Below are 13,436 nucleotides of genomic sequence, written 5' to 3'. Positions count from 1 at the left end.
CTGTCCTGACAGTTAGCACTGTCCTGAGTTCAGTTCCAGGTTAGGGTATCGAACTCAGGACCCTAACCCCATCAGGCCGGGGTCTGTGTGGAGTCTGTTCTCTCCGGCTTCCTCCCACAAAGACATGCAGTTAGTGGGGATCAGTGTGAATGGTTGTCTGTGTGTTAGCCCTGCCACGGGCTGGCGACCTGTCCAGGGTGGACCCCGCCTCTCGTCGTATGACAGCTGTGATAGGCTCCAGCCCCCCAACGACCCTGATAGGTGGAAGACGGTGGACGGACTTTGATGACCTCAGTGGGTGTCAGGCAAACTTTGAATGGATTGTTAACACTGGGCCACTCTACATGCCTGTTTCCAGTTATGTTTACAGACACAGTGACACCAACGGCAGGAGTTATGTCACATTATTGTAACTGAGAAACGTCACAGCATTGCTCACAATGTGAGGGCGGGGCTGCAATAACCCTGCTGTGCTTTCATATTAAGACTAATCTGTGTTGACGTTTCTCTGATTATTGTTTCATAATGAAGAAAGGTCAGATATTACCAAACACATATAAAAAAAAACTCATCTAAACAACATGTAGTGTAAAAATAAATGTCTTGGAGACAGCAGCTAATCAGATATTTTAATTGTCAGGTTTGGATTCAGCACATTAAAATAATAAGAAACAGCACTTTATATGTGAAACAGACGACTGTCCAGCAGAGTAAGACAAGCAGGTGAACAGCAGCAGTATATCGTGAAGCCTTTTATGGGCATGTTGGATGACAACAGCCATTCTTTCTAAATATGTTTCCTGTTCTTGTATAATTTACCAAGAAACCGTTGCACAAATGACCCAGAGGAACCCACAGACTGAGCTGCAAACATGTTCTTTTATTAGCACGTCAAGCTTCACCCTGAAGACGAGCTGCGTCTGCTCACAGACTCGGAGATGTGATTGAAAGCAGCTGTAGGATGTTTTTTACAGATGAATAAGACCGATAACTAAAAAGATGATTCTACACTCAAACTGGTGATGAGTTTTTCCTCTTACAGGTGTGGGGCGTTAGAGCCATTTCAGCTGAAAGCAGCTAGTGAACCTGTGACACTTGGATATACATTTGTGATCAAATGTCAGTTCTTTCTTTTTTTTACCGTAGCATCAGATCTTTCTGTGTCCTATCGGTACAATTTATGCTATCTCGCTAATACTAATGTTAATTCCCGGTGTCTTCTGGTGCCTCCGTCACAGTCATGTCTTCCTGCACTTTCAAAACACGGACTTTTCCATTTTCTTTTCCCGTCTGCTCCTTTTTGCCTCCATCGTGTTCTTCGTTTGCCGCCTGGTTGAGGCCCTCCAGCTCAGCGGCGCTTACGGCCATCTCAATCTTAGCCTGTCCATCTTCTCGTTCCCTCCTAATGCAAAGAAAGTTCCCGGTGGCAATGACAAAGGCAGATACTGTCACTTCACAGCCCGCCAACAGGAACACGTACATGTACTGATGGGTAGCGTCCAGGAGCCGACCTGGTGGAGAGTGCAACGGTGTTAGTATGAATGTTGTTCATTGTTCCCGTGATCACTTTATAAAAACAAGGAGGATACTAAGAAAGGGACACATGTAACGGTTGGTTTGTGTCCATGCGTGTTAGAAAGATGGAGCAGAGTACATGACCTAGTGTTTGTCACTGACTATGGATGAACCAAGTGTTGTTATTTTTGGTTTTATCTTAAACAGATACACAAAGTCAACATCTCTGTAAAAGACATGACAGCTGATGTTCTTCGGGAAGTGCTGGGACAGCTATAGCTAGCTTAAAAGCATCTGAAGCTCAAACACTTTAAGTCTGGATCTACTCATGTTGGCTGAGGTGATTAAGTAGTAAACTTCACAGTATAAACCCATCCAGAAAAACCCCACCGTACTAGCTTTCTATTATTTTAATAATTATCATTAATATTGTTTTGCATCGAGGGCAACATGGTGGTTGCAACCCTGTCCTCGGACATTTTCCCATGCAGATGTGAAGAGATGCAGATTAAACTGATAATCTGAGGATTAGGTGTTATTATACAGATGAGATATTTTACTCTAAATGTGGGCGGGATGGTAACAGAGAGAGCACCATCATTGCTTGGATACTCTGACCTGCTCCAGGAGGTCCCACCAGCACAGCAACAGCTTCCATTAGCAGCACCAGGCCGATGGCACTGGAAAACTTCTCTTTCCCCACAATGGCCATGAGGACCTCAAACTGAAGTGCTCCAACCATCCCGTATGATATACCAAAGAAAATACAGAAGACCACCAGACCAGCATAGTTCTTTGCCTGAAATGAGACAACAGGTTTCACACTACGTATACGGCCCAGTTTACAATATTCACTTATTACGACCCAGATCTGCAATCATTAAGACAACTCGCCAACTGGAAGCATTCTACTTGAAGAGGACTTGACTGCAATGTTACCTGCGATCCTATGATGTCAGTGCACCCATTGAAGATCATAGCGAAGCTGAAGAGATAGACGCTTCGAGGCCGCACACGCTTCATGCCTGCTATGAGTCCTGATGCAGGTCGGGCAAACATATCAACAAATCCTAAGATCGAGAGCAGCAGTGCTGAGTTGGTGTCCTTGTAGCCAAGGCCTTTAGCATAACTGACCACAAACACAGGCGGCACAAACAAGCCTAGCACCATCACAGAAGCTGCAATGGCATAGATTACAAAACCTCTGTCCTTGAACACACTGAAGTCCAATAGTTTCTTCTTTGCCTTCGGTTTGTCTGCAGCCAGCAGAGTGTTTTCTTCCAGCATCTGGGACTTCTTAGGGGTGGACAGGGGCCGCATGAGAGCACCACAGGCACAGCAGTTGAACAGCATGCCTCCTAGTATAAGGAATCCACCCCGCCAACCATACTGGTTTTGGAGACTCTGCCCCAATGGAGACAGACAGCATAGCGCCACAGGGCTGCCTGCTGCTGCCAAGCCATTGGCTAGAGGACGCTTCTCACTGAAGTAGCAGTTCAACATTATCAGAGATGGCTGGAAGTTCATTGCTAGACCCAGACCTGCAGAGAGACGCAAGTATAGAGAAATGAGTCACATTGCAGGGTTAATGAATCATTAATTGATTATTGGATCAATTATTCAATTAAGACAGACAGACTAGTACTTGCCACTCTGAGCATAAATTTGTTCACAAAGTCTAAATATTTAACACTTTTTGTGACTCTACCTGTAATAACTCCAGTGCAGAGGTAAATATGTGTGATGCTTTTGGCAAAGGAAGCCAGAATCATTCCCACTGAAGCAAAGACTCCTCCAACCATCATCACCGGCCTACAGCCAAATCTGTTGACCAGCACGCTGCACAGAGGGCCTAAGAACACAGTTCATCAGTCAGTACACAGAATACGTGTGCAATCAGTTATTAGCAGTTTCATGTGTTATACTTGGGTACCTGTGCCATATAGCATGGCAAGCAGTATTGAGGAGATCCAAGCTGTGGCACTGTAGCCAACCTCAAACTCTTGAATAAGGTCCTTGAAGAAGATGCTGACAGCCTTGGGGAACGCGTATGAGAAGCCAGTGATGACGAAGCATCCCGCCAACACTGCCCAACCCCAGCCTCCATCTGGCGCCTTCACTCCAGGAGGTCCATCATCCAACACCGCTCCTCCCATTATTTTCTGGGAGCTATGATGAGGTCAGTAACTGTAGACACATTGGTACAAAGCACAGACTTAATACAGCCATCAACCAACTCAATGCAAAAGCTGTGCCACAGCTGCAGATTCTTCAATATGTGAGTAAATCATACTAAACAGACTTTGTGACAAAAAGGAAAAATAAAGCAAACATAAGCTGTCTCTCAGGAGCATCTCCTCAGCCTGCTATGCAGCCTCAGCAAGCTAACAGTGCTGCAAGTTACTGGATCATCAGCACGTACGGCCTTGTCTGGCTGTTTGCTGGTCTGGAGACATCAGCAGTTGTCAGAAATGAATTAAATGTTGCTACCTATCAATCTGTTGGAGGGGTTATAAGGTCATTTCCAAAAATCTGAACTCAATCATGCTACAACAAGGGCATTTTTTTCAAGGAGGAAATCTTCCAGACACTTGCCGATCTTCCAAGTGGATTCTCAGCTAATCCAAGTACAGACCATGCAGTGCTTAGAGAAACCGTAAAGAAACCCTAGAGCTACATTTCAAACTCTACAGTTAAATGTTAAAGTTCATGACAGTACAATCAAACTATCTCCTGTGTCTAACCCAGGGCCAAAATACTAAACTCCTCTTTATTTAAAAAATAATCTCCAGTCAGTTTGTCTGACTCAAGCTTAATGAGCCTTATAATGTCATACAGAGATGCTCTCAGGTGGTAGAGACAGGAGAGCCTTCAGTTTTCAGGCCCCTCTTCTGTGGAACCAGCTTCCAGTTTGGATTCAGGAGACAGACACTATCTCTACTTTCAAGATTAGGCTTCAAACTTTCCTTTTTGCTAAAGCATATAGTTAGGGCTGGACCAGGTGACCCTGAATCCTCCCTTAGTTATGCTGCGATAGACGTAGGCTGCTGGGGGATTCCCATGATGCATTGAGTTTTTCCTTTCCAGTCACCTTTCTCACTCACTATGTGTTAACAGACCTCTCTGCATTGAATCATATCTGTTATTAACCTCTGTCTCTCTTCCACAGCATGTCTTTATCCTGTCTTCCTTCTCTCACCCCAACCAGTCACAGCAGATGGCCCCGCCCCTCCCTGAGCCTGGTTCTGCCGGAGGTTTCTTCCTGTTAAAAGGGAGTTTTTCCTTCCCACTGTCGCCAAAGTGCTGCTCATAGGGGGTCATATGATTGTTGGGTTTTTCTCTGTATCTATTATCTCTGGCTGTAGCTCAGGTGGTAGAGCAGGTCGTCTACTGATCGGAAGGTTGGTGGTTCGATTCCTGGCTTCCCCTAGTCTGCATGCCAAATATCCTTGGGCAAGATACTAACCCCAAATTGCTCTCCAATGCATCCATCGGAGTGTGAATGTTAGCTATAAAGCATTTAGAAAAATGTGCTTTTACGAATGGGTGAATGCACAAGTTGTGTAAAGCGCTTTGAGTGCTCAGATGAGTAGAAAAGCGTTATATAAGAACCAGTCCATTTACCATTATTATAGGGTCTACTGTACAATATAAAGCGCCTTGAGGCGACTGTTGTTGTGATTTGGCACTGTATTAAATTGAATTGAATAAAGCATGACCAAGAGGCAACGATGAGGTGTGGCATGAGGACTATCTTGATGGGTATCCCAGGGACCAGCTGTCATCAAGGTTATGTGGCTTTTTTTCCATTGCCTATGATCAGGAGTGTGCTCATGTCTGCGTTTAAGGAACATCTTCTAGAAACACAGTTCATTTCATTTAGGTGTAGCTGGCTATAGTTGGATAATTAATTTGACTTATTCCAAGTTACATGGAAAAAATAATCACATTTCCTGAATTATTTTTGATCTATTAATTGTCTTTATGAAGTTGTGTTTCTTTTTGTATACCATAAATTAGGCAAGACATTTTCCTTTACAGTGGTGCGCTTTGGCTCTGTTGTCTCACGTCCCTTTTGTTGAACACTTAAAATGAAATTTGGTGTGTGTGGTCCACAATTTACAATAAGTCTGACTGATTATTCAGAGTAAGTATTTCCTTGCTTTGTACCATGCCTGAACACTAGCTTGTGGCTGCGGCAGGAACACCCAGACCTCCCTGTCTCAAAGCCATCTCCTCCAGAGCTCCAATCAAATGTCTCTCAGCAGTGCCACTGTCACGGCGGGGTACGCCAATGTGATGATGCAGTGGACCCAAGAGCAGAGAGGGAAGGAGGTGGAACTAAGTTTTTTTTTAAAAAGGCACACTGTTTATTTAGGCTGTGAACATGAATACAAAAATAAAGCAGCATGAGCAGTGACAGACTATAATAACTGTGTCTAAACTGTGATAACTATGAATGAACTTTGATAAGACGTGAAGGGACGTACCACAGAGAAGAAGACAGAGGACTTAAATACAGACAGGAGGAAGTGGAAACACAGCTGACTGAAATGAACATAATGACGCTGCAGGGGAAGTGAAACTAAACACACTGAACAAAGAAACACACGACTCTTTCAAAATAAACCAGGAAACACTGAGAGATGTAGACATGAAGACAAGGACAGACTTACAGAAGGGGACATCGATGGAAACCTAAACAAGTATAAAACTCAACTAAATCCTAACTAATAATGGCAACACGATAACTAAGCACATATTCAGCATAAGAACTCAAAATGCTGCGTCACAGACGGTTAGATTAGGAAAGTAGATCTGCAGGTAAATCGAGAGCTCTGCTTTTACACTATGCCCTCTCTCTTTACCACAACGGGCCGGTGCAGGGTCCGGCTCACTGTGGCCACGCCCCCAATAAGTCCGTCAGTTTCTTCTTTCCCTCCCTAGAAATTCTGTCCATAAAAACTGTGCACAGACTCGGTGACAAAGAGCAGCCCTGGAGGAGTCCAACTTACTGCCAGCAATGCAGACCGGGCTCCTGTAACAGTGTACAGGAAACAAATGGCTCGTAGCAGGTCTATAGAACAAAGTGCTGTATGCTTGGAAAGGACAGTATGACCAGGACCAATTCAGAATCATCAGACAACCTAACATGCATGTCTTTGAATAGTGGGCTCTAATTATACTTATATAAATGAGAAACCTTCAATGACTGTGAGAATATGAGCTTGTTGAATTATGACCTTTTGTAAAATTTGAACAAATAAAATGTAAACCTAGGGGGCTTCCGGTGTGGCGGTAGAGCAGTACGGTCGCATAAGTACAGAGCTCCCGCAAGCCAAGTAGATAAACTCCGCTAAAACACGAATTAAAGCGTGAGACAAAACAACTTTGGAAGATGAGCGGAGGGACAACAAAGCAAAGAATAAAAGAACTACGGACACCCAAGGTAAAGACATAAAACACCCGAACAACGAGGACAAGCTAGCACCTGAAGCTAATATGGCCGCGTTTCAAAACGGACTGGATTGTATTAGCAAACAAATTCAATCACTCCAAAACGAATTGAAATCAGACTTCATGACATTCAAAGAAGAAATTACCGGCCAAATGAGACACGAACTGTCTAAATTCAAAGAAGACATCGACCAGCAGTTTAAGAGCATGACTACAGAACTTAGAGAACAAGAAGGGAAATTAGAAGCTGCGCTGACGCACACAGAAGAAATAGAGACGTGGAGCCACGAGGCCAATCAAACCCTGACAGAACTAATGAGAGAACAAAAATCGATGGTGACCAAATTGGATGACTTGGAACTGTGATCCAGACGTAACAATCTGCGGATCTACGGGATACAAGAGGGAACCGAATCTAAGGCAGAATCGCTGGCCCAGTTTCTGGAAGTCTGGCTCAGGGAGGAGCTTAATATTAACATCAACCTCCAGATTCAACACGCACACCGAGCGTTAACCCCGAAACAGCAGCAGGTCTCCCCCCGAGGTCAGTCGTTGTCAATTTCCAACAATTCACAACCAAAGAGATGATACATAAAAAGGTCAATAGTCACTCTGGACGGAAGCAGGGTTTATTTTGACCACGACTATTCGGCAAGAATGGTGCAAGAACGTAAAGCATACGTGAATATCAAAAAGATATTAAAGAAAGAAGGCATCCGCTTCCAGACTCCTCTCAGCAAGATGCAAGTCCATTGGCCAAATGGAGTGAAAACGTGTGGCAAAGCAGAGGAGGCTGCTAACGACCTGCAAGCGAGAGGATACAACGTGGAAAAAGGGATAAACAGCCAGGAGAGAGAGAGAGCACAGAGGGAAGTCTGTCAACCGGGGCAGCGACATGGAAACCGGTCCGGCCCACGTTTGCTGGGGTGGCTCGCAGGCGAGCTCGTGAGAGACTTCAAGAATTTCAGCATAACAATAACCATGCATGAGAGGCGTATATGGAGACGTATGACAACAAGATGGATTTAAGGTGTGTCTGGTAGGATTACATGGAAACACAAAGTTGGCTAGGGATGGACTATATAATATAATAATAAGGACTAGTATGAGTGTGACAATCTTTCGTGAGTCATATCTCATTACTGGAGGGGGGCCCTTTCAATATGAGAGACATACCCCCCAAAAACAAAGAGAGGAACAACAGGTGGGGAAGGTGGCTGGTACCTCTTTATTGAAGTCCTCTTATCTGTACAAAGTTAAACTAACTTGTAACTTGTTAATGAAAATGTTTTGTTTAAACAAGGGTTCAATGGAGTGCCTGTGGGGGTCTCAAAAGACAGCCAGTAAATCACAAAAGGATAATGCTCACTACACATGAAGAAATAAAGTGTATGTCCTTAAATGTTAATGGAATCTGTAACCCAGTTAAAAGGGCCAAGATTATGACTAAACTGAAAAAGGAGAAGACACAGATAACTTTCCTACAAGAAACTCATTTATCAAAAATAGAACATGAAAAACTGAGGAAATTTGGGTTCAAAAACACCTTTTACAGCTCTCACACAAACTCTAGGAAAAGAGGGGTTGCAATTCTGATAACTAATTCCCTTAAGTTTCAATCTCACAAAGAAATAAAGGATAAGGAAGGTAGATATGTTATAGTGAAGGGTGTGTTTCATCAAACACTGGTCACATTGATGAATGTGCCCCCTGAAAGTAATAAGGAATTCTTCACATTAATTTTTGATATTCTTGTGCTACAAGCAGAAGGTATGTGCATATGTGGAGGAGATTTCAATGTGATATTAGATAGTCATTTGGACACAACCAGCCTGAAGAAAAATACAAATTCAATTCCAAAATTAGTAAGACATACACTGGAAGACACTAACTATTTTGATGTCTGGAGAGCTTTCCATCTGCTACAGAGGAATTATAGTCATTATTCAGCAACACATTGTGTATATTCAAGAACAGACTACTTCTTTATGCAAAAAGGGAATAGAGATATAATAACAGATTGTTGGATTGGAGTGGCAGATGTGTCGGACCATAGTGCTATCTACTTAAAAATCTATCTTAAAGGTAGACCAAGAAACACAATATGGAGACTAAATGTGGGGCTATTAAACAATAAATCTGTGGTAGAACAAATACAAAAAGATGTCAAAACATATGTAGAAGAAAATGACAACAGTGAAAAAGATCCAGTTTTTCTATGGGACTGTTTGAAGGCAGTTATACGTGGGAAACTAATCGCAATATCAAGTAACCTTAAAAGAGAAAGGATGAAGCAATATAACGAGTATGTAGTTGAAATGTCACAATTGGAGAAGAAACACAAACGCAAGGTAGATGTCAAGATACAACAACAAATGAAAGATTTTAAGAAGAAAATTAATAATTTACTCTTATATGAAACAGAAGTAAAAGCAAGATATGTAAAACAGAGCTACTATGAATCAGGCCCTAAAGCTGCACGGCTATTGGCAAGATGTTTACAGAAACAACAGTCAACAAATTGTATAATTCTAAGACAGAACAAATGGCACATAACCTAGAAGAGATAGAAAGTATCTTTACCGATTATTATAAGGACCTGTATACCCAAAATGCACTTACTAATAATGACCTAAATGATATCAAAACATTTTTAGATGCCTTAGATCCACCCTCTATTGGAACAATACAAAATGATCGCATGACAGCAAGCGATTGGAAAATTAAGAACAAACAAGGCACCAGGCAGTGATGGGTTTCCTGCCGAATGCTACAAGAAATTTGAAAAAAGAATTGATACCCTTACTCCACCAGACTCTTAATTGGACTCACACTAAACATGTGATTCTCTCCTCTTGGAGGGAGGCAATTATCACGTTGCTGCCAAAACCACAAAAACAAAGAGAATACTGCCAAAATTACAGGCCTATATCAGTGTTAAATGTTGATTATAAAATCGACCCTACAATCCTATCAAATAGGCTCCAGTCGTTTATACCAGACCTGATAGATGAGGACCAAGCAGGTTTTGTCAAAAATAGACAGGCACAAGACAATATTAGAAGGACCCTACACATCATACACCAAATACATAAAGACAAGATACCGGCTGCGTTGATAAGTTTAGACGCAGAAAAAGCCTTCGATCGAGTCAGCTGGGACTTCCTGTACCTAACCATGGCAAAGTTCGGGTTCACTACGAAATCAATCCAATGTATTAAATCTCTCTATGACAAACCGACTGCAAGACTAAAAGTTAACGGCTCATTGACAAAGACGTTCCAACTAGAGAGAGGAACTAGACAGGGTTGCTGTTTAAGTCCAACCTTATTTGCTTGTATATTGAGCCATTGGCACAAATGATTAGACAAGACTCCCTAATAACAGGAATAGAAATCAATAAACAAGAGCATGTAATTAGTCTGTTTGCTGATGACGTGTTGATAGCCCTCAAAAACCCCACAAACTCTTTTATGCAGCTCACAGAAATGTTAGGAAAATTTGGTACGCTTTCTGGCTACAAAGTAAATATACTTAAAACTCAAGTTCTAATGTTTAATTGTACACCAACTCAAAATCTTAAGGAATGGGAAATAAAGTGGGAGGCAAAAACCCTTAAATATTTAGGTATAAATATAACCAAAAACTATGCCAAACTATATCAAAGTAACTATGGACATATAAATAACAGGATAAGGCAGGATATGGAAAGATGGAATACATATCCGTTAGGATTTAGTGACAGGATAAATGTGATAAAGATAAATAGCTTACCACGATTGCTATATTTATTCCTCTTTTTTCCGATAAGCATATTCTCAGAATGGGATAAGTATATATCTAGATTTGTCTGGGAAGGCAAGCGGCCAAGGGTACGATACACTACTTTACAGCTTACTAAGGAGAAAGGAGGAATGTCGCTTCCTAATTTAAAAGAATATTTTCGTGCTGCACAGATACGCCAGATAACATATTGGTGTAGTGATGATGACGGGGCTCGCTGGAAGGATGTGGAGCTCTCCACACTCAATGTCCCAATCCAAACAAACATGGGTATAAAAAAGACCCCTGAATACATAACTAAAGACCAAGATAGGAACCCGATAATATCCTTTACATTAAATGTATGGTATGACACAGTAAAGGAGTTGAGAATTGGCAAAGAGCTTGGTTTGCTAAAATGGATAGCCTTCGATGAAGAATTTAGACCAGGAAAATTGGATCTTGGTTTTAAAAATTGGAATGAAAAGGGAATCACAGCAATTTGTTTATTAATCAAAAAAGGAGAAATTAAAAGTTTTGAAGAATTAAAACGGGAATACAACTTAAAAAACAAGGATTTTTTCAGATACTTACAGGTGAGAGATTACTTTAATAAAAACATAAAAATAGAGGAAGACAAAATCCATCCTATTATAAAAATAATTATGCTAGCATATAAAAGTGTTATTCCAAAAACAGTGTCTACAATGTTTGATGGAATCGTGACAGGAATCAACTGTATATGTTAAAGTAAAATGGGAAAGAGAGCTGAGTGAAGAAATCACTGAGGTGTGGTATGAAACATGGAAAGAACATAAGAATACAGCTCACTCATTGAGGTGGAGAGAATTCATCTGGAAAAATCAAATTCGCTACTTTATTACACCTAAGATTAAAAATAAACAAACCAATACACAACAACAATGTTGGAGGCTGTGTGGATGGGATGAACCAGACCATACACACATTTTCTGGAAATGCAGGGAAATTCACACTTTCTGGGTTAAAATTCACTCAGCTCTCTGTGATATATCAGGTTATACAATTCCCAGAACCTGCCTTGTTTTGTATCTAGGATACTTGGAAGGTACTGTAGATGTAAAGGATCGATACCTGGCTCAGATTCTCCTTTTGGCAGCAAAGAAGGCCATCACCAAAAACTGGCTTAAGACAGAAACACCAGGAAAGCAGCAGTGGTAGCAATGGTGCAGGACATTATGGAGATGGAGAACTTTACATATAAACTGAAATTGAAGGAAGAACGCTTTTTGAATGACTGGGGAAAATGGTTAACGTACAACAAAAAAAAAGAGAGCTGAATGAAGATAGACAGAAAAAAGAGAATTTGAAATGAATGAATGAAATGTTTGACACCGCAGGCATGTTTCCTTTTCTTTTCTTTTACTTTATCTTATTTTTCTAATTACCATTATATATGTGTATTAAATATATATATATTGTGACTCTCTTAGTATTCTGTTTTTCTGAAGAAACTGTATGTGTACTTGGGTTGACCGTGGCTCAGGGGGTTGGGAATCGCATCTGTAACCGGAAGGTCGCCGGTTCGATCCCTGGGCTCTCTGTCCTGGTCGTTGTGTCCTTGGGCAAGACACTTTACCCTACTTGCCTACTGGTGTTGGCCAGAGGGGCCGATGACGCGATATGGCAGCCTGGCTTCTGTCAGTCTGCCCCAGAGCAGCTGTGGCTACAACCGTAGCTGCCTCCACCAGTGTGTGAATGTGAGAGTGAATGAATAGTGGTATTGTAAAGCGCTTTGGGTGCCTAGAAAAGCGCTATATAAATCCAATCCATTATTATTATTACTAGACAGGAGAGTTGTTCAAATAAATAAAATAAAAAGTAAAAAAAAATGTAAATCTAAACAGCAGGAAATGTCGATAAAGAACAGAATGACTGTTTAACTGGCAGGGACAGTTTGTATTATGTTAGAAGCCAACGAGTCACACACATGTGGATAGAAACTGGTCTTCCTGTTCCTACATTAGACATGAGAAAACTCAGGACAGCAGGGCCCAGAATCGAGCATGTTAACGGGAACTGTTTGCCACGGTGGGCTTTCTTTCAACAGACCAAAAGAAAAAACAAAAACCTTCTAGATGTTCTGGTACAGAATTAAAAGTCTGTTGCAACATCTCTGCCACCATAATCTGTGATTCTCTGCACAGATACTGTTGTTTCTTCAGCCCAGTGTCGTCTATAATATGTGAAACATATGTCAACGTATCCCTCATGAATGATATCAAGTCATCTTGAGCCACAAACAACAATCCTGCAGCTCCGAGCTCCTTAGAATGGTAATGGCCTGTATTTATATAGCGCTTTTCTAGTCCCTAAGGACCCCAAAGTGCTTTACACATCCAGTCATCCACCCATTCACACACACATTCACACACTGGTGATGGCAGCTACATTGTAGCCACAGCCACCCTGGGGCGCACTGACAGAGGCGAGGCTGCCGGACACTGGCGCCACCGGGCCCTCTGACCACCACCAGTAGGCACCACCAGTAGAATACCACGACCTTTGGCAGTGACGTTAATATATCCTTTTATTTATGCAGTTTAAAAAAAAATCATTGACACTAAAAATATCTTTTTTAAGAGTAATCAGGATAGCAGATATTGCAAACATATTTTAAGTGGACAGAAAGACTGGATTGGTTATAATGTAAGTACAATCAC

At 41.7% G+C, this 13,436-nt stretch overlaps 1 protein-coding gene across 3 annotated transcripts in view; it reads right to left on the bottom strand.

The window, feature by feature from the left end:
• Positions 1-615: 615 nt before the first annotated feature.
• Positions 616-13,436, bottom strand: part of LOC146702478 (monocarboxylate transporter 4-like) — a 15,009-nt gene continuing 2,188 nt past the window's right edge. For all 3 annotated transcript variants that reach the window (XM_085465379.1, XM_085465377.1, XM_085465378.1), the window contains 5 exons: positions 3,449-3,702; positions 3,224-3,367; positions 2,455-3,056; positions 2,134-2,314; positions 616-1,511 (listed from right to left, as the gene is read on the bottom strand). In XM_085465379.1, the coding sequence (XP_085321505.1) occupies positions 1,204-1,511; positions 2,134-2,314; positions 2,455-3,056; positions 3,224-3,367; positions 3,449-3,671 (1,458 nt within the window). In that variant the 5' untranslated portion in view covers positions 3,672-3,702 and the 3' untranslated portion in view covers positions 616-1,203. The remainder of the gene's footprint in view (positions 1,512-2,133; positions 2,315-2,454; positions 3,057-3,223; positions 3,368-3,448; positions 3,703-13,436) is intronic.

Source organism: Copadichromis virginalis, linkage group LG8 (genome assembly GCF_057382275.1).
Source record: "Copadichromis virginalis isolate Kocher_CV1m ecotype Utaka linkage group LG8, C_Virginalis_male_GT1.1, whole genome shotgun sequence".
Taxonomy (NCBI): domain Eukaryota; kingdom Metazoa; phylum Chordata; class Actinopteri; order Cichliformes; family Cichlidae; genus Copadichromis; species Copadichromis virginalis.
This window is presented reverse-complemented; position numbering and strand designations above follow the sequence as displayed.